This window comes from Urocampus carinirostris, chromosome 15 (assembly GCF_059441175.1).
Source record: "Urocampus carinirostris isolate Australia breed hairy pipefish chromosome 15, RoL_Ucar_1.0, whole genome shotgun sequence".
Taxonomy (NCBI): domain Eukaryota; kingdom Metazoa; phylum Chordata; class Actinopteri; order Syngnathiformes; family Syngnathidae; genus Urocampus; species Urocampus carinirostris.
The window spans coordinates 37,794,857-37,815,446 of record NC_142363.1 but is presented as its reverse complement, the minus strand read 5'-3'; the positions used below and the strand labels follow the sequence as shown (position 1 = coordinate 37,815,446).

At 42.9% G+C, this 20,590-nt stretch overlaps 1 protein-coding gene across 5 annotated transcripts in view; it reads right to left on the bottom strand.

The window, feature by feature from the left end:
* Window positions 1–19,407, bottom strand: part of actn1 (actinin, alpha 1) — a 37,305-nt gene extending 17,898 nt beyond the window's left edge. For 2 of the 5 annotated variants that reach the window (XM_088355204.1, XM_088355205.1), the window contains exons 1-8: window positions 19,051–19,403; window positions 4,340–4,454; window positions 4,152–4,271; window positions 3,126–3,212; window positions 2,890–2,977; window positions 1,740–1,818; window positions 1,573–1,654; window positions 636–721 (exon numbers count right to left, since the gene is read on the bottom strand). In XM_088355204.1, coding sequence (XP_088211330.1) covers window positions 636–721; window positions 1,573–1,654; window positions 1,740–1,818; window positions 2,890–2,977; window positions 3,126–3,212; window positions 4,152–4,271; window positions 4,340–4,454; window positions 19,051–19,149 — 756 coding nt within the window. In that variant the 5' untranslated portion in view covers window positions 19,150–19,403. Of the gene's footprint in view, window positions 1–635; window positions 722–1,572; window positions 1,655–1,739; window positions 1,819–2,889; window positions 2,978–3,125; window positions 3,213–4,151; window positions 4,272–4,339; window positions 4,455–19,050 lie in introns of all 5 variants that reach the window. The other 3 variants (XM_088355202.1, XM_088355203.1, XM_088355206.1) reach the window with 3 other exon arrangements.
* Window positions 19,408–20,590: the final 1,183 nt, after the last annotated feature.

The window sequence follows — 20,590 nt, the reverse complement described above, 5'->3', positions numbered from 1 at the left end:
TGGCTTGATCCAATTCAGTCAGATTTTCCCTCTGCATCCACCTGCTACTCCACTGCACCAGCTCAAGTCACATCACACCGAAGGAAAATTAGATTTCATTTTTCCCTTATATGTACATTCAGTAATAATGTTATTTTATCATTAATATATTTCAATATAGTATTTTGTTATTTTAATGTTTTAATCTGGAGTACTGGAGATTAGGAGCGTTCAATAATTAGCTCAGATGTCTATGCCCCTGTTATACGGCAATTTCACTTAGAGATCCTCACCAAAGAACACATTAATGTTGTATCCTTGGGTTCTAGATAGCTAGATGGATAGATACGGGGATGAATAAAGTATCTATCTATCGTACAATGTCACCATTTTTTCTACCGGGTGGAAAACAAATATTTTTTAATTTCCTAGGAAATCACAAGGTCCCATTTTGATTTCGATTTGGTGACGTGAACAGCGAGGCAGACCGGAGGCGGCTGGAGAAAAATTCCTGACATGCGTTCGGAAACCATGCAAGACAGCGAGAAAGTGACCCCTGCAGGAAAGCTTGTGCACTGCAAGAAGAGAAACACCTAAAAAGGACATGGTGAGGACAAGGAGGAGGAGGAGGAGGAGAATCTGCATCCAGCCGGTACCTTCTGGGCGCCTGAGAAGGCGTGGTAGAAGCTAGACACGTAGGTCATGATGGCCTTCTCGTCCGGACGGGCGGTGCCCACGATGTCTGCGGGGAGGGGGGGCGAGAAAAAACAAAAAAAAAAAAGAACGTGTGATGGAGGAGGGAGAGGAAAAAAAAAAGGAGCGGTAGGGGAGCGTCGGCGGGCAAAATAAAGAAGGTGTGGCAGAGGAGAGAGGGGAGCAAGAAAGAGGAAGGTGCATTGAGGGGGGAGGAGGGCATGAAAAAAAGAAAAGTGTGGTGGAGGAGGGAAGTAGGTAAGAAAGAGGAAGGTGCAGTTGAGGAGGAAGGAGGAGGGTATGAAAAAAAGAAAAGTGTGATGGAGGAAAGGGGGCAAAAGACAGTGTGGTGGAAGAGGGAAGGGAGCAAGAAAAAAAAAAGGTGTGGCGGAGAAGGGAAGTGGGCAAAATAAAGAAGGTGTGGCGGAGGAGGGAGGAGGGGGGGACTCGTCATTGCGAGAGCTGGGCATCGAGTCGGGATGTGCTCACTCGGGAAGGAAAAGGTGTTAAAGAGTGTGATATTTGTTTTTTGAAACGGCATTTGAGAGCTACTTGCTCTCACATGCGTAACGATACTCTCATGGATACCTTCACATATTCTCACACGCATACACAAAACTATTCTCCAACACGCTCACGCAACTAGACTCTCATCCTAAGACTCCAATACACTCACTACTATACTCTCTCGCACACATTGCCATCATCTCATACACGATAGTTTACTCTCTCACACATACAATGATACTTTCGTGACCACCTGACTATACTCTCTCACTCATACTACAATTCTCTTCTTCTATTTTTTAAATTGGCGATCGTGCAGACTTCCCGTCAAACAGCAGCAAAAAAGGCAGCAAAGGCTTCCGCCATTTCCAAGATTTCTAGTCTTTTTCATACCTTCGGCGTCCAACATCTTGGGGATGTCCAGGTACTTCTCGGCCACATCGAAGGCGGTGTTGAGGTTGGTCATGGGGTCGTCCTGGCAACAGAAAACGCAACGTCTCCATGAAAAGCACTCGCGCCTCCTTTCCTCGGCAAAAGAAATCGCTCGTTCGCGCTCTCACCTTGCGCAATTTGCCGTAATCGATGAGTTCCGGACGGTGACGATGGATCAGGGCGCAGAAGCCCAGACCGTCTTTCCAGCTATCGAGCGGAAAATGAAGAAATACGTGAGAGCAAATATCTGAAACGCGTGGGGCTGAGCGGCTATAACCGTTTCTGATATTTCAAAAAAAGAAGAGTGCACGGAAGGATCTTTACTTTTAAAGCAAGTCGTCGCCGCTTTGAAAAGTTTAAGCAGAGAACCGGTATCCTCAACGATACAATTGTTGTTACACGTATATGTTGTCGGTGTTCGGAAGAGCTAAGAAGACGCAGGCGCAGGGCTAGAGTGAGGAAAAAAAGGGCGTCTCGTATTTGCCAAAAAGCATCTTGATTATCCTCAAAACTTTTGGATGAACATTCCGTGGACTGATGAGTCAAAAATGGAACTTTTTGGAAGGTGTGCAGCTCTTAAGATCTAGCGTAAAAATGGCAAAAGAACAAGAAGATAACAGTAAAGCATGGTGGTGGCAAAGTGGTGGCTTTGGGCTGCTTTGCTGCCTCAGGACCAGGATAACTTGGTCGAGGGAATCATGAATTCTGGTGTTTAACAGAAGAACCTAAAGGACAATGTCGGGCCTTCAGATGGTGCCTTCAAACTCAAGCACTCTTGAATCATACAGGACAACGATCCAAAACACACCGGCAAGTTCACCTCCGAATGGCTCCTAAAAAAACAAATGAAGGTCCTGGAGTTGGACCTCAACCTCCAACCCGGAGCAGATTCAATTAGAAAGATGTAGCACCAATGTTTTCTTCTCTACAAATTATTATATTTTCTATATATACTTTGGAAGGGAAGGCCTTCAAAGAAATACTAAAAAGAGCTATTGTTTATTGTTCCGCATCCCATCTCAGGTTCAGCTAAGGGGAAGATCAAAAGGGTGTTTCATGTTTTCACCCCCCGCCCACCATTCGGAGTTCATCCCCAGCTTTGTTCTTCTCCAATTTCATCCAAAAGCCATCAATGATTCAAAAGTCCGGCACATGAAAGTGCAGCGTCAGCCCAACCCCCGACAGGTGCTCTACAACAAACCTTAGAAGAAAAAAAAAAAGCCTCCCTCCCAATCCGATTCCAGGAAAAGACCCAGAGAGACGTTTCGAGATGCTCACCTGATGTGGAAGTTCTGGATGTTGACGTTCTTGTAAGGCGCCGTTTTGCGCTGGCACCACAGAAGAAGACCCTCTTTGGCGGACGTCTCTGAAAAAAAGGAGAGGTCCATGCTGGAAACTCAGCCCCCGATACGAAATGGCATACTGGCGGGCCCGGTCGGCGGCCAACGGGTTCGTTGTAATTCCCTTCTCGCCGGATTCCCTCAATCGTTATTCCCCGGACTCAAAGTCGTTACCTTCGACGGAAATATCTTGGATGGCGAAGCGCAGGATGATGGTCCAGATCATTCCTAGCGTCATCTTGGCGTTACCGTCCACGATTTCTGAAAAACGTCGACAAATCAATGTCCGTCACCGTATGTCCCTTGTGGAGTCCTCACCTCGTTACCGAGGCTTATCATCAGACACTTCCTTTTCTCTATACTGTATATGGTGTATGTAGGGCAAGGATCGGGGACCTTTTTGACTGAGAGAACCACGGGAGCGACTGTTTGTTTTCCCGAGAAAGATAGATAGAGAGATTTTATATATATATATATATATATATATATATAGATAGATATATAGATAGATATATAGATATATATATAGATATAGATAGAGAGAGAGAGAGATATAGAGAAATATAGAGAGATGGATAGATAGACCATATATTTTAAAAAACTCGAACCGCGATACCAAAACAACAATGGCGGACCTGCCTGACGAAAAGTTTGGAGTGCGGTAAATCTTTGTTCAAAAATGATAATGACAATTTGGTGTCAAAAAGGTTGCGTCCCGGGGACGCACATTGATTTGAGACGATGCGTCCCCAGCAAAAATAATGCGTCTGGGACGCAGGAATGCGGAAAAACCAGAACATTGCATTCAGTTGTGTTTGTAGCAACCGATGCGCGTTTTTTGGATCGAATCGAGTGGAGTTTGATCATCCAGTCAATTATCTGCCCAAAAATAGACGTGTGGTTCCTTCAAAAACAAGAGGTTGATTGATGTTTTTTTGGAGTGGACTTTTGAGGTCTTCTTCTGGGTTATCAGAAGTTCTGAAAAGGAAATCATTCTAAAGACATGATAAAAATGCTTTCGACGGGTGATAGGAAATATCATGGGTGACTTTCTGTGGGTGCCACGGATGGACACCTCGCTGATGGTTCTTAGGGAGTTCCTCCTCCATGGAGAAAATCCTCCCCAGCAGACGGCCCGCCTCCCATAAACCCCACTAATCCAAAAAGGGGAGGCGCCGGCTGAAGGAGTACGGGACTCACCCTCGGCACCGATGGACACCAGCTTGACTCCCTTGCTGGTGATGAAGTCCAGCGCTTTGTTGACGTTGGAGATTTTGTGGACCTTCATCTTGCCTCGCTCGGGTCTGGCCAGACGTTCTCCTGGAGAGGGGACGGTCCGAGGGTCAACCACGACAATCCCGCCTCCCGGTAAGCGCGACGGGACGTACCTGAGATGACCTCCAGCAGCAGCATGAGTTTCAGCCCGTCCCGGAAGTCCTCCTCGATGTTCTCGATCTGGGTTCCTGCTTTTCTCAAGTGGGAGTTGCACCAGGCTGTGAAGGTCTACGTGCACAGAATAGAGGTTTTTGAAAAACTAGCCTCCCTTTACTTCTCCACGAGGAACCGCATGTTCCACGAGAAAGGAAATAGTTCGGAAAATTGAAATGATCGAAAAAGATGAAGACTCGGGCTGCAACAACTCATCGTGAAAATGGATTCAAACGGATGAATGAAAGCGTCGGCAACTCTTTAGATCATCCGTCCGTTGTATCGAGTGATTCGTGAGCCCCCCAAGTACATGAAATCAATGCAAATAAGTGCGCACTCTGTTCCGTTGTGACGCTGAAAGTTGGAGTGCCGCTTTGGTCCTGCAGAGACCGCCGTGGCTGTTTTAAAAAAAAATATCTAGTATTTTTTTTAAATCATTAATATTGTATCATTACAAACAAAATTGGGACGAAAGTTTTAACTTTGTGGTGTTTGACAGTTTTATCCTGAAACGAGGTGAACCATTTTCAAGGGAACAGAAACTGCTGCAGAGCCACAGAGAAAAAAACCTGAAAATACAACAAAAAACAACATTATTCTTGAACATTTATCATTTTCATTTAGGGAATGCTCCTATTCCAAGGTTCAACCCCAAAAATGAATGTGTTGACACATTTTGAAAAGTGGTTTTAAGTTTTGGATATATTTTCTTTTTTGTATAAAAAAATGCAACGCATAAAATGTATGACAAGTGCAAATATAATACGATCTTTGGATAAGGTGCTACGAAAAGGGGATCTTGCATATTTGTAAGTGTATGCCGTAGATTTGGGTATTGTCCTTGACAAACTGTGTACTGTATTAGATTACAGGACCTTCTGTTGTTTTTTCAATATTTGAATCGAGAGGAAGAAATTCAAAATGATCCGTCCGCGAATCCAAAAAAGAATCGACCGATTCGTCAATGATCAAATGAATGGTTTGTTGCGACCCGAATGAAGACGTCAATCGTCTGGAATAGAACTAGAAAAGTTTTCCATGGATTAAATGAAAGTTTCAAGTGCGAGTCGGGTATTTGAATGCACCACCAGTTCAGCTAGAAGGTGACGCGTTACTCTCCCCGAGAGGCATGCTTTTCGGTTTTACTTAGTCCACTTCAATTTATTCAAAAATAACATTTTATGAGAATATTTCACGGTGCCTTTTCTACTAACTACTTATAAGCTCTAAAGGATATGAATTTCTAAAAAAAAACATGTTTTTTCTGTATGTTATTACCAGGTTGTAATTGTGGCCTCACCAAAATGAACTGCACCAAAGAGGCGCTACCCATTATCCCTGGTCAACTCTTCCGGAGAGCGGGGGCCGCGAGGGGACGTTTCATTCATGGTAGCTTTTTTTCCACCTAAAAAGAACAGCTCCGGTGCAGCAGCAATCCATCATTCCTGGTCCACTGTCGCTGCGGCTCTTTGGTGTTCCCTAGTGGCTATCTGGTGCATTATCAAAATGTTTGATAATGGAAAAATATATGATTAAAGTCAATTTGTGATGTCCTTAATCACAAAGAGTCTCAAAGGGCTGCACAGATCAAATATTATTGCAAACTACAGACTATTATGACACCATCCCCTGATCTAAACCCTACATGAGGGCAAGGAAAAACTCTAAAACCTCAACATGTAGAAAATGAAGTCAAGTCATGTTTATTTGTGACGCCCTTAATTACAAAGAGTCTCAAAGGGCTGCACAGATTACTGCAAACCACAGACTATTTTGACACCATCCCCTGATCTAAAACCCTAATGAGGGCAAATACTACAAAAAGGACACACCCATAACATTTTACAATATAGATAGAAGCAGTATGTGTTTCTTCCCTTATTCAAACAAAGCTTTTAAGTTTTTGCAACTCCAGACATATATTTGTTGTTTTTTTGGGGGTCCAACGTGTCTTGGGTTGCTGACCGGAAAATAAACGCAGTTTCCATGACGTCGGCAGGATGGCGACAACGTATCACGTAAAGTAGATCGTGTCCTTAAAGCCCCGGTCTATCATATTTGACCACTAGATGGCACTGTTGTCTGATGCAAACAAGAGAGTACACAGTGTAGCAGCAAGATCCCAGACAAACATGGTGGCGACCTCTAGGTAAGGATGCCAAAAAATATACATTTCTCATCCTATGTTTTTTTTGTATAAAAATTAAAATAGGTACAATAGTTCATGTATTTGGGATTCAAATCGATGGCTTTGTTTTTACTGAATCTAAGTTTTTGCACCACTAGTAGGCAGTAAATTCTACACACTGAGCCAATGGTGCAATATTGCAGCCAGATTATTTTTAAAATGATAGTTTTACAGTATGGAAATTAAAAGATATATATATATATATATATATATATATATATATATATATATATATATATATGTTTAGAAAGTATGGTACTTTTTATGTTAAAGAAATAATTGAGCGTATAAATTGGGTTTGCTCTTGGGTTACAACGTATCCTGGAATATTTAACAAATGAATCAATGTTTCTATCGGGTTGGACGACCGCGGGACATTTTTGGAACGCAAAGACTGCGCAAAACAAGGGATTACTGTCAATTCTTTACGTCGGGAAATATTTTTCAAAAGTTGCTATTTTTTACAGTGCAAAAAGACATCTCACGAATGAGGATTCTTTTGATTCCAAATTCTTTGTTTGCTTCGGAAAAACAAAGACATAAATTTGTCTCCGTAGGAGACGGACGGAGGAGCGTTGCGGCAATTTGCGATGCGGCCTCGAGAGGCTTTGTGCCGTTGCCCGGCAACCCCGGCCATACCGCGCCGTCGCCTTTTCTTTTTTTTTCTTGCTTTTCGGCGTGTCGAGCAACTCAAAGGGCCGGCGTCGATATCGGCGGCAGAAAGGTCCGAGGCGGAGGGGGAGATTTTGCCGATCGGGCACTTTGCGAACGACGGAGGCACTCTATCGGCGGCCGCGGAGAAGGCCCTTCCCGCCCGTTGCCGCGGTGACGCGAAAGCTCGAGGGTGCGTTTGAAAACCGGAGGACGAATAAAAGGAGGTGAATGATGAGTCGGCTTTAAGACTTCGACGGAGACCCCCACCCCCCCAATGTCCCCTCCCTGTTAGGGACGGAAGACGAGATGTCCTACGCTTCTGTTTTTCTCATTTGCTGCTCAGGTGGGCCCCAAAATGAAAAAAATAAGTAGAAAACGCTACAGAACGCTTCGTATTTCGCGGCTAAACAAAATAACCGGCGATCCGTTCAGGGTTCGCACTTTTTAAGGACTTTCAGGACCGATTTATCCAGTACCTTAAATCAAAGAAATCCGTTGTGAATCCTGTATTTTGGAGAGCCATAAATAGATCTGTGATTTACATGATCTTGAGTCAATTGCAAATATATTTGTCAAAAATCACAGTAATATGTATCTTACATTTTCAGTTACAGTAAGTTGTTGCCATGACAATTCATTACCGGGAAAAGCCCCAGAATAAATGTCCATAATTGATATGTAATACACATTTGAGAGTCCCCTCTCAAGGTGTAGCATGAAGCTGTCTCGAATGGGGCTATAGTGCCCTACAAACTAATACCGGCTTCCGTTAATCACAAGTGAAGAAGAAACGAAATGGCAAAGCGAAGCCCCCAGAAAGCAGTGTCGGCGTCATTTATAAGCAGACTTGATAAGAAACATGGGAACAATTTCAAGCGATGACAAGCACTTCACTCAAAACTCATGCATTTTTCAACTCTTGAAAAAAACATTCAAACTCAAGCACTTTCAAAGATTTCAAGCACCTGTATCAGACCAGAGTTGAGAACGTGTTTATTTTGAAACATTTTCCAGGTTTGAAACCTTGAAAGCGATTCCAGAGTTGAGAACATGAATTTGCAAGTCGAACATCGATTCGAAGGCTTATTCCAGGATTGAGAACCTTATTCTGAAAGCCGATTTTAGGACGGGAGAGCATTGATTTGAAGGCTCATTCCAGGGTTGAGAACCTTATTTGGAAGCCAACTCAGTGCTTGAAAATGTCTTCAGAGGATGAAAATTTGAGCACCTTGTAGCGCCCCCTGCGTCCAGTGGGAATCCAGCTAGCATCCCGCAGATGTTTGTGTCGCGGATGAGGTCACGCTAGGACGACGCAAGCTAGCGAGCTTCCTTTGTAGCCGAGTCAGGCGGCGAGTAAGGTCGTGAGGCTCGGCGCACTAAAAACAAAAAATGCTTGCTCGGGCGCAAAGCGGCCGGCGCTAGCTGATGCAGCGCTAGCTGACGCAGCGCTATTCAGGGACGCTCGCAATGATCCTGTGGTTTACCGACTTTACTGTTATGTTCCGTGTTTTGGTGCTTTTAGTGGAATTTTGCCCTGTGATGTATACGGCCTTTGACATTTTCTTTAGCCATAGCGGCTTAGTGTTCAAACATATTCTGCGTTTCTTTTTTCTATGTTTTGTTCAGTTAGAATGGTGTTTCAACAAAGGGTGCATTTCTCTTTCTCATTTCTCTGTGCCGTCTTACTTCCATGTTTAGTTTAGTGAGAGTTCGTCCATGTTCCTACATATACTGCATCATCTTTCTTCTATGTTTCGTCCAGGTACAGTAAGTCCTGCCTAGTATTACAACATATCTTGCGCCGTCTTCCCTTCATGTTTGGTCAAGTAAGAGCGAGCTCGTCTTCCGACATATCCCATGTCATTTGACTTTAATGTTTTGTTCTGTTACTGTTCGTACACGTTCCAACATAAACTGCAACGTCCTTCTTTTAAGTTTCATTCAGTTGGACCTTCCAACATATAGTGCATCGACTCCATCTATGTTTTGTTTAGTGACAATCTTTAAGTGCTACAATATATCCCGGTTGCCTCACTTTCATGTTTAGTTAAGTTAGAACGAGTTCATGTTCCAACATATTCTGTGTTATACTTCTATGCTTTCTTTGTTCAGTTACAGTAAAACAATGCTACGTGATCCTCTTTTCATGTTTTGTCCACTTAGAGTACAGGTGTCAAACAGGCGGCCGGCGGGCCAGATCACGCCCACCCGTGGTTTAAATCCGGCCGGCAAGACAACAGTGAGAGAAGCGCAAGAGGATAATGAGCTGCAGTTTTAAATATTTCCACCGGAAGTCACCCAAGCCAGTGAACACTTGCAAAACAATTGTGGTTGTATTTCTCCATTTCTCTCTGACTCACTTCTTTTTTATTTATTTTTCCCTCTTTTTCTTTCTTCTGTTCACTCTCTCATTCTCTCTCTTTTTCTATTTTCTCTATTTCTCGCTCACTCTCTAACTCTTTCTTTTTCTCTGTCTTGTTCTCTTTCTATTTTCACTCTCTATTTTACACTTTAATTATTTTTCTTACTATTTCATTTTCTTTCTATTTCATTCTCTCTCTCTCTTTTTCCTTTATGTTGTTTCACTTCTCTTATTCTTTTTATCTTTCTCTTAATTCACTTTCTTTTTTCTCTCTATATGTGACCTAAACAGCTTCCTTTTATCCATTTTATCAACATAATGGAAGCAGCTGCTAACCCGGTTGCTAGCGACATTAAAAATCCATTCATTTTCTGCACCGCTCATCCTCAGTAGGGAAGCGGGGGTGCCGGAGCCCGTCCCGGCAGTCTCTGGGCAGTGGGCAGGGGACACCCTCCAACTGCTTGCCAGTTTACCTTTAGCTGCTAGCATCACTTTAGGAGTTAATGTTCAACAATTTAGCAGCTCATGCCAGTTTCAACGACCGAAAATAGGAATGCTAGCGTCAGGGACATGGCCGCTTTAACTTTGGAGGTCAGCTTTGCCTTAGCCGCTAGCATTACTTTAGCAGTTAATGCTAAACATTATCGCAGCTCTTGCCGGTTTCAACCACCATAAATATAAACGCTAGCACCATGGACATGCTGCCGGAGTGAATAGCATCACTTTGGTGGCTAGCTTTACTTCAATTTGCCGGCTAGCATTACTTTAGCAGTCAATACTTATGCCAGTTATTAACTTATGAACATTATAGGAAAGCATCCCTTTGGTGGTGAACTTCACTTTAGCCACTAGCATAACTTTAGCAGTTAAAGCCAAGTTATAGCAGCTAATGTCAGAGTAAAAAGTCTTGACATCTAATGCTAGCATTGTGGACACCGCTGCTAATACAGCTGCTATCTGCATTAGTGATTAGTCTTTCTTTGGGGGCTAGCTGTGCATGAGCCTCTCTCATCACTTTAGCAAAAAATGCTAAATAATTCAGCAGCGAATGTCAGGTTTATGGATATCGAGTACTAACGCTAGCATTGCTTACACGGCTGCATTAGCAAATAGCGTTCCTATGGGAGCTAGCTTCACTTAAGCCTCTATCATATTTTTAATAGTTAAGCCATTTTGCAGCTAATTCCACTTCCACAGAGTTTGCCGCCTAATACCAATGCTAACATCGTGGACGCAGAGGCTAGATGTTAAATCATAGAATTAAATCAGAACTTTCTATTGTTTATTTGTATTCTATTTATTGTCCATCTACTAAAATTTGGAATGTGTTATTTCCGTCAAATTTGAAAGGAAAACTGTCAGAAATGTGCTAATGAGTAAAAATTGTGTTCTTTATTATATTTCTGCAGAATGAGCCAAAAAGTTAGCATCCCTTACGTGCTAACATAATAATTTTATCTCACGGTTCAGGTTTTTCTTTTTTTCCCGACAGTTTGAAAAAAAGGAAACTGAAAAAATGAGCCACCGTCAACAAGGTGCTAATGTAAAGCGGTGGAAATAGCATTTGGCTAAGGGCTAGCATGACAAGGAAAGTATTTGTATTTCACATTTCTTTCGATGGGAGTCGAAAAGCGTAGCGCAAGCTAGCGGCGGCGTGTTTAGCGGGAAAGCAAACAAAGCTGACGCGTCGCTAACTCTGATAAGGCCGCGGGGGCCATTTCGACACGCTCGGGACAAATGTCAGCAAATAACTTTGGTTAGCGACGCCCGCTCGCTCACGGGCTAGCTCGTTTGCTCGAAAGCAAATCGAAAGGAAACCGATCACAAACGGCAACGCTGAAATTTCAGGACGACTGTTAGCGTGCGATGCCGTCGGCAGCAGCATTTTCCAAAATAAGAGCCGATAGATAAAATATGATTATTAATATTATTACTAAAGCTAACATTATTGAAATATCTGCTATTGTAGCAGTTATTCGCATGAAGGAATAGTATTGCCCTCGATGGTTAGCTTCACTTTAGCCACTAGCATTCCTTTAGTGGCTGCCAAATCATTTAGAAGCTAATGCCAGTTTAGCTGACCTTAATTACTAAAGCTGTCATTATGAAAATGGCTAATGCAGCACTAGCCGCATTAGAGAATTGCATCTTTTTTTGTGGATAGCGTTGCTTTAGCCAATAGCATCACTTTAATAAATGATGCTTTGGCAGCTCATGCCAGTTTCACAGACTTTAACAACTAAAGTTAGCATTATGCAAATGGAGGCTAATGCGGCTCATAGCCAGATTAGCAAACACCATCACTTTGGTGACTGGCTTCGCTTTAGCCTCTAGCATCACTTTAACAGTTGCCTCTAATAAGAACTTAGCAGCTAATGCCCGTTTCAAGGACCTTAACCGCTAGCCGCATTAGTATATACAATCATGTTGGTGGCTAGTTTCACTTTAGCCAATAGCATCATTTTAGTAGTGAGGGCTAAAGCCAGTTTCCCAGACATGAACTAGTAAGTCTAGCATTAAGAAATGGCTGCAGATGCTGTAGCTAGCAGTATTAGAAGCATTGCTTTGGTAGCTAGCTTAGCTTTATTCATTAGCATACAAGGCTAAATAAGTTAGCAGATAAAGCAAGTTTCATGGACCTCGATTACGAAAGATAGCATTATGGAAATAGCTGCTATTGCATCAGCGAACTTCAATTGTGAATGGCTTCAAGTCGCTTCGCTTTGGCCACTAGCATCATTTTAGCAGTTAATAGTAAATCATTTAGCAACTATCGGATCTTGAACACGAATGCTGGCATTGTAGGCACAGCTACTAGCTGCATGAGGAAATAGTGTTCCTTGAGTGGCTAGCCAATAGCATTACTTTAACAGTTAAGGCTAAACGATGTAGCCGCTAACGCCAGTTTCACAGACCTTAACTAGTCGTTCTAGCTTTATGAAAATGGTTGTTGATGCAGCAGCTAGCTCCCCATTAGTGAGTAGCATATCCTTGGTGACTAGCTTTGCCTCAGTTGCTAGCATGACTTTAGCAGTTAAGGCTAAAAAATGTCGGGCTAAGGCCAATTTCATGGAGATGAACTACTAATACTAATGCTTGTGGACGTGGCGCTAGCCGCTAATGCCTTCGGAATACCGCCTAACCTTAAATATTTGAAATTTCTGATTCAAAATTCTATTTAACAATGTTTTAGTTTCATTTATGATATTCGAATTGCAGTAAAATAGTCAAATGTTTGATCTTTTCTTTTTTGTAGAATGCCCAAAAGGAATGAACGGGTTTGTCCGAGACGTCCTTATAGGGTCATCAAAAAAAATCGGTGGCGTTTGATAAAGGAGCGGGTGATGTCTTCTTTGTGTCCCGATTTCCTGCGGGCGTTCCAGAAATTCCTCAAACTCCGGTTTGAAATCAAGAAATCTGCTCGCGCAAGCTAGGACAAAGACGCTTTGAAGCTCGGTTTTTTTCTTTTTCTTTTTTCAAAGACGAAATTCCCGCGCAAGTCCCGACGCGAGTCGCTAGCGCAAGCGGCCTTATCCGGGAATCTCGACGTCCGGCGCAAAATCGCAACACGCCTTCGCTCGCTAACCGCCGCTAGCTAGCTATTCTTTTCAGTCCGACTCGGCGCGCTCGGCTTTCCCGTGCAGCGACTTGTCCCGGCGCCAAACGATTCCGAGCTCGCGCCGAACCGTGAAAGACGCCTTGGAAATCCGGCCGACAATTTAAGAGAGTTAGCGTTTAGCGGGGAATTCTTAAGAGAATATTCCAGGACATTGATGACTCTCTTCGTGGAAATGGGAGTCTTTCACGGAATGCTAAATATGGTAAATGGGCTGCATTTCTTTAGGGCTTTTCAAGTCAATGAAGACTTCCCAAAGTGCTTTACAATGTGCTTCACACTAACCTGTTCACACTCACACACCAATAGGGAGTCAGCCTCCAGACGTTTTGAGGATAATCAAGATGCTAAATGGTAAATGGTCAGCATTTCTATAGCGCTTTTTGAGTCAATGAAGAGCTCCCAAAGTGCTTTACAACGTGCTTCACACTTACCCATTCACACTCACACACCAATAAAGAGTCAGCCTCCAAACGGTTTGAGGATAATCAAGATGCTAAATGGTAATCTGCATTTATATAGTGCTTTTCAAGTCACTGAAGAGCTCCCAAAGCGCTTTACAGTGTGCTTCACACTTACCCATTCATACACACACACACCAATAAGGGAGTCAGCCTGCAAACGTTTTGAGGATAATCAAGATGCTCAATGGTAAAGGGTGAATGGTCTGCATTTTTCTAGTGCTTTTCAAGTCAAGGAAGAGTTCTAAAAGCGCTTTACAATGTGCTTCACACTTACCCGTTCACACACACAATCACACATCGAGTAAGATTTTCGATAGGCCTTCAAAACGAGTGAAAATGTCAAAAACCGGTTGCTGCCGGAAAGAGTTAAGGGACTAAGGGAAGTGTTTTTGACAGTTGGGGTGCCTTTTTTGCATTTCTCCCCGGTAGCAAAACCTTCGATGACATCACGGAGGAAACCAGAAGCCTGGAGAAGCGAGAGGGGGGGGGGTAAATATCGAGCGAGTGAGAAGAGGAGGGGGGGGGGGGCCCGTTTGCAAAACTTTTTCCAACGGCAGTCGGAGAAGCTTCATTTTTTTCCCATTTTTGGGCACGCTCGCAAGCAGGCCACGCTCGCTTCCATTCTTTTCTTTTTTTTCCCTTTTGAAGTGGGAGGGTAAGACGCCTCGCCTAGCCTAGCCTAGCCTAGCGTGCGTAGCATGGAGCCAAGGGGGGCAAAGTCACAGTCAAGGATAATCCCGTCACCCCTTCACATGAAAAGGGGGTCTTGGGCTAATCCTTGTTGTCATCATGCGTCGGACGACAAGACGGGGTTTTTTTTTGTGTTTTTTCATGGGGGGGGGGCACAATTGTCTGACATCATCAAGCCAAGCGCATGGCTGACATCTGTTGCAGGGGAAAAGGTGCACCCCCCCCCACACATTTTTGGACGCTAATAAGGAACATTCTGGAAAGAAACTGAGTACTTTTGGATATATTATAATAAAAAAAAAATGAAAAATAGGCTTCCTCGACATACTACCCACAAGACAACACTCAGAGAAGCGCAAGAGAAAAACAAGCTGCAGGTGAAAATATGTCCACTTGATGTCGCCAAAGCCAGGTGCCCCAAACAAAGACACTACTTGTATTTATTTCTCTTTCTCTCTCTCTCTCTCTCTTTCTTTTCCACCCTTTTTCTCCCACTCTCTATGTCTCCCCTTTTCTCTTCCTTTGTTGCTCTTTGTCTCTTTCTCTCTCTGTGTCTTAACTTCTTTTGCTCCAACTTCTTATTCCTTTTCTCTTTCTCTCTTCCTACCCTTTGCACTCTCTTTTCTCTCCTTCTGTATTTCTATTTCTCTTTAGATTTCTTTCGTCCACTTCCTTTCTTTCCCCCTCTCTCACGACTTCTCCTTTTATCTCTTTTGTTTCTCACGCTCTCTCCCTCTCTCTTTTTCCCGCTCGCTCTCCTTTTCCCTCCCTCTTTCTCTTATTTCTCTATCTCTCTTTTTCCTTCTCTTGAATCTACTCGTCCGGCCCCCAACAGAATGTTTGTTCTATCGTGTGGCCCCCCCCAGTTAAAATGAGTTTGACACCCCTGTACTAGAGCGAAGGTCAGCAACAGAAAATATTGAAAAGAACTAGAAGAGACTTAAACCAAAAAGTCTGGAGCTGCCCAAATCGAAAATCCTTTGTCACGACCAGCACACAGGGTAGACCCAATCGCGTAACGTTTTCTCATAATTTTATTGAAAGAAAGAGGAAGGGAAGCGCCCGCGATCCGATGCGCACTGGACGCTGGAAGCAAGTCGCTCTCGTACTCAGATTGTGATCCGAACACGGAAGTAGATCTTCCGTAGCGAGCGATGGCGGTGTCAGGGACGGAAAAACGGGTCGGTAGCCGGGACCGGGAGAGCGAGGCGTGGTCGGAAACGAGTCGTAAGCCAGAACGGGAGAGTAGACGTAGTCGGGGACGAAAAAAGGTCGTAAGCCGGGACGGGAGAGAAAACGCGTCGGAGCCAGAGACAGACGGGAGCAAAAATGGGACAGGTGGGAGTCAGGGTCGAAAATCTTTCAACCGTAGATACCGATTATCCTTTGCTTTTTGGTTTACCTCTTGTCAATTCGATTTTTTGCGTGCTTTTCAGAGGATCCGTCTCTAAACTGGTCAAACGGAATTGTAAACAGTTCTTTTTTTTAATTGGTTAAAAAAGGTTTTTTATGTTTTTGTTTTATCATTGATGTCAAGCACTGAAGAGTTGATCTTTTTATTTGACTGTTTAGCATTTTCAGGGATTTGGTGTCGTTGTTAGACGTTGAATCTGTGAAGTGTGTCAAAAGCTAAAATTGTCTTGTATTTTCCACATTTTTGGGGGAGATCTGTGAATATTTTGATATTTCCTGTGTTTTTCAGGGGTCCCCCACAAAACATATGAAATGGCATACAAATCAACGATTTGGTGCATAATGTTCTGTTATTACCGATAATATAGCATTAAAAAACACAATTATCCGAGGAGCCGTTTGGGAGCCGAAAGAGCCGGCTCTTCTCGGCGGGCCGACTCAAAAGAGCTGATTTCGAGCGCCCGTACGAACCCCGGTCTCGGTTCTAAGTGTTGAAAAACCGATTTTAGAAATTTGTAAAATGACAAATTCGTGTTCGAATGCAAGAGTAGATCGTCAAACATTGAGAAAATTTCTCATTCGGTTTCAAGACTCTTTGGTCACGTGATTTTCAAGAGAAAGTCAATTCTCATCCAATTGTTTTCAATTGATCACGTTTTGATTTGGACACGATGAATTGTTGCCCACAAAATCAATCGGCTATATTTTTTTACAGAATGCAAAATAATCCCCCCCAAAAAGCCTTAAAAGTCTTATCTTAGCGGATCATTACACAGAACATAAATTCATCAATGAAATGAGGTGCTATATGGATTGTTATGGCCTCCGGGAATCCATTGATGCTGGGGAAAGCGATAGCTTTGGCTGCAGGCCTATTGCTAACGGCTAGGCTATCAACTCGGCTAAGCCGCGGCGGCGGACCCTGTATCTTTCCATTAGCCATGAAACGAATGACATGAAGCTACAAAGTGGGAAATTGCGACTTTCGGGACAGTTTTATTGAAGTCGTTGCTCAATTTAAGGCCGCAATGCTAGCGTGCAGTTAGATTGCCACTTATGTGTTGTGTTTTATTATATGTAGATCTAGAATTGTCATTTTGTTACAGTTGTATACTCTTGTGTTAGTAATGACATCCTTTCGAGGTACGTTTAACCCTTTGGGGGCTTTTAAGAAGTGTGGTTCTGGTCTCAAGGTCACCGTGAAAACAGAGGGATCTCTGGATTAGCTCTTACCGTAACATTTGTTTGTGATGGAGCGAAAGCCTAAAAAGCACGTTAAAGCGGACGGATGAGCGATGAGCTGTTACCATAACACCGGCTTGTCAAACAGGAGCGCGCACCCTTTTCAATTCACGGCCTCCGTTGAAATTTCGATGGAGTTTTTGTTTGAAGTCGATTTTAGTCATGGCGGTCGGATTGGCATTTTTATTTATTTTTAAGCTTTTACGGAAAATGAGTATCGGCTCCAAATATAAAGGTATCGACTTCCCGTCGATACTAATATTCGGCCTTAAAGAAATACCGTATCGGTCGATCCTTAATTCCGATTTCAAGTCACAGCTACAAACACGATTCATTGTTCACGCAACGACGCCAACAAACCGCCTCCGAAGTTAATTACTTCCCATTAACATTTTTTCTGCTTTATTGAGACGGAGGAAGGAGGAGCCAAAGGACAAACTCAAAAAACAAATGGGAACGCTATTACCGGCTAATTGTTGGCCTCAAAAATTTCGACTACTTTCTATGTGAGGACTTTTAATCTTAGTTTGGGGTAAAACAAATGATCGGTTTGTCGTTTAAATTAGGGTTTGGAGACACAATTAGGGTTTTCACATGAAGATTTTGGCAATTTTAACGGCTTAATTTGTTGGGGAAAGGGGTTGTAAAGCTAGAATTGGTGTTTTAAACCAGGTTCAGGGTTTCGTATTGGGTGTCAAATCAGAGTTCTCACAGTGGGGCGTTTTTAAAGTCTTGTTTTGAGAGTCAGAGTCACAGGTAGGGTTTCAAACTGGAGTCCAAATTAGAACTGTCACTTAGCTGTCATTTTCATTTTGGGGGAGTCTGTCTTATGAGTAAAAGTTCAAACTAGAGTTAAGGATATAGGGGTTTCAAATTCAGGTTTCAAACTCGAGTTATTGGTTTGATGGGGTTTCAATTTCAGGTTTCAAACTGAAGGTTTGGGCGAGTTTCAAATGTGGGTTTCAGACTGAAGGTTTTTCACATGTTTTAAACCGCAGTTAAGGGTTGATCAGGTTTCCAAATCCAGTTTCAAGTCAGAATGATCATGTTGGGGTCATTTTCAAATATAAGGTTTCAAATTCAAATATTGTATCAAAATACTCATGATGGGTTGTTTTCTAGTCAGTTTTTGGTGTGGGTATGGTTTCAAATCAAAATGTTCACATCGAGATTGTTTTCAAGCCAGGTTTGGGATGGGCCTCATTCAAGTAGGTTTTCAAATTTGGGTTTCAAGTAAATATACTAACAGTAAGTCATTTTCAAGCCAGGTTTTAGGGGTCAGTTTTACGAGTTGGGTTTCAAACTGGAGTTTAGGATTTTTAAGGTTTCCAAATTAGGTTTCAACTGAAAATGCTCACACAGGGATTGTTTTCAGGACAGGTTTTGGAATTCCAAGTTTAGGTCAGGTTTCAAATTGGGGTTTCAAATAAAAACACTCATTTTCAAGCTACGTTTTGGAGTTCTGAGTTACGTCTAAGGCTATTTATTAAGGTTTCAAAATGGTTAAGAATTGTTAGAGTTTCCAAATCAGGTTTCAAATGCTCACATCGAGGTTGTTTTCAGGATCGGTTTGATATAGTTCAAAGTATAGGTAAGGCTTCAAATAAAAACACTCACAATGGCCGTTTTCAAGCTAGGTTTTGGGGTTCCTAATAACAGTACCACAAATTCAGGTTTCAAATCGGTTAAGAATGATGAGTTTTTCTACACCAGGTTTCAAGTCAAAATGTTCACATCATGGTTGTTATTAAGTTAAGGTAAGGTTTCAAATTCCGGTTTTAAATAAAATATACTCCCGTTGGGTGAGGACAGGTTGAGGGGGTTTGAACATACGCTACGGATCGTTAGGGTTCCCAAAGAAGCTACTGCACAAGTTGCCTCTTTTAATTCATTGAGAGATGTTTTAGAGGAACTTTTATGGCAGTTCGAAAGAATAAAAGGACATTTCAAAACAAGAAAAGGAAGGCTTTTAGTTGTGTGGGGGGGTGCGGCCGTCAGTCCGTCCGTCAACCCGGAAACGGAGGTCTCTCCTCCCCGCTCACCTTTCGTTGCTGCTTCTCCCAGGCGGGGTCCAGGAGCAGGTCCCGGTCCCAGTCGTCCTCCTGCTGCATGTACTTCTCTTCCCCGTCGTAAGGATCCATAGTCCCAAAAACCCGAACCTGAGCGCCGAAGCGTCCTCGGCTTCTCTGCGCGCGCGTGCGTGCGTGCGTGCAAGTGTGTGTACGCGCCCAGCCGGCTGCGTCTCCTCGCTTCTCCTCCGCCTCTCCTTTTTTTTCTTCTTCTTCTCCTCCTCCTTTTTTTCTTTTTCTCCTCCCTTTTCTTTTCTCTTCTCCTCCTCCCGGAGTCTCAGTTGCGTCCCCCCCCCGCGCGCACGCGCTCCAGCCCGGCGGAGTCTCGTTCCTGTTGGATTCGTCAGGGGGAGGCGGGGCCACGTTCCGATTGGACAGTTCGGAGCAGCTCGCCCCGCCTTTCTTTATTGCGATTGGTTAGGTCAGCTGTCATTCGTTAGGATTTTCTCGTCTGAAAGCTCATTAAGCTAACAAGTTTGATTGGAAGGTGGCAGAAGGTGAGACGGATTTGGAAGAGGAAGACTTGCTCAGTTCAAATAACAAAAAGTTATATCCGCGTTATCGAATTAGTCTATTTGAAAACACAAAGCATTTTTGAAATGATTTTTCAAACTAAAAGTTGCGCAAACGAAATTAAGCCGTTCGCGCCTACGGAAGCCCAATAGGCAAAAGGCAATGAAAGCAATTCACGCTTTTCTTCAAAATTTCTTAAAATATCTGTTGTTTTGTTTTAAAGAAAATGTATTTGAATAGATTTTTTTTATTTCGTAAAATAGTTTTGTTTTGGCCTGTAGCGAAAATGTTTTGTTACTCTCCGGCACACTTAAGCGAACATTCGACAACATCGTTTATTTTCTAAATACGTTAGCTGTAGTGTCCAAACCTACGGAAGCCCAACATTCCCAAAAAGCAATACATAAAACTGACCTTGTGAAATAAGAAAATTTGGGGAGGATTCATTTGTTGGCCTAGAGAGGGATGGGCACCTCCAGGATGTACTCACCCAAGACACACCACAGAAAATATGACCCCGACCACCCGTCTGCTAAAGGGAAGCACCCGACCACCCATCCAATTGTGTATAAGGCTACCTATTTTTAACAGTATTTAATAACGACACCCATTTTAAAAGTCGATTAAATATTAAAAATATTTTAAAAATAAAGCGTCGCATTTTCGAAAAAAATGTGTTTTCAGTATAAATTCAACGAATAAAGTCAATTCAAGTCAAGTCAAGTCAAATTTATTGATGATGCCCTTAATCACAAAAATGTCTCAAAGGACTGCACAGGATTACAGTTACAAAATGACACAATTACCTGATCTTAAACTAGCAAACCAGCATGCGGGCAAGGAAAAACTCAAAAACCTCAGTGTGAGGAGAAAAGAGAAACCTTGAGAAAGGACCTCATGTGGTAATCCCCCTTCCAGGATTGACCTGGGTGAATTACAATTAGCATTACTGTACACAGAATAGTAAACACTAGGTAAGATGTTGAAAATGTCCGGAAAG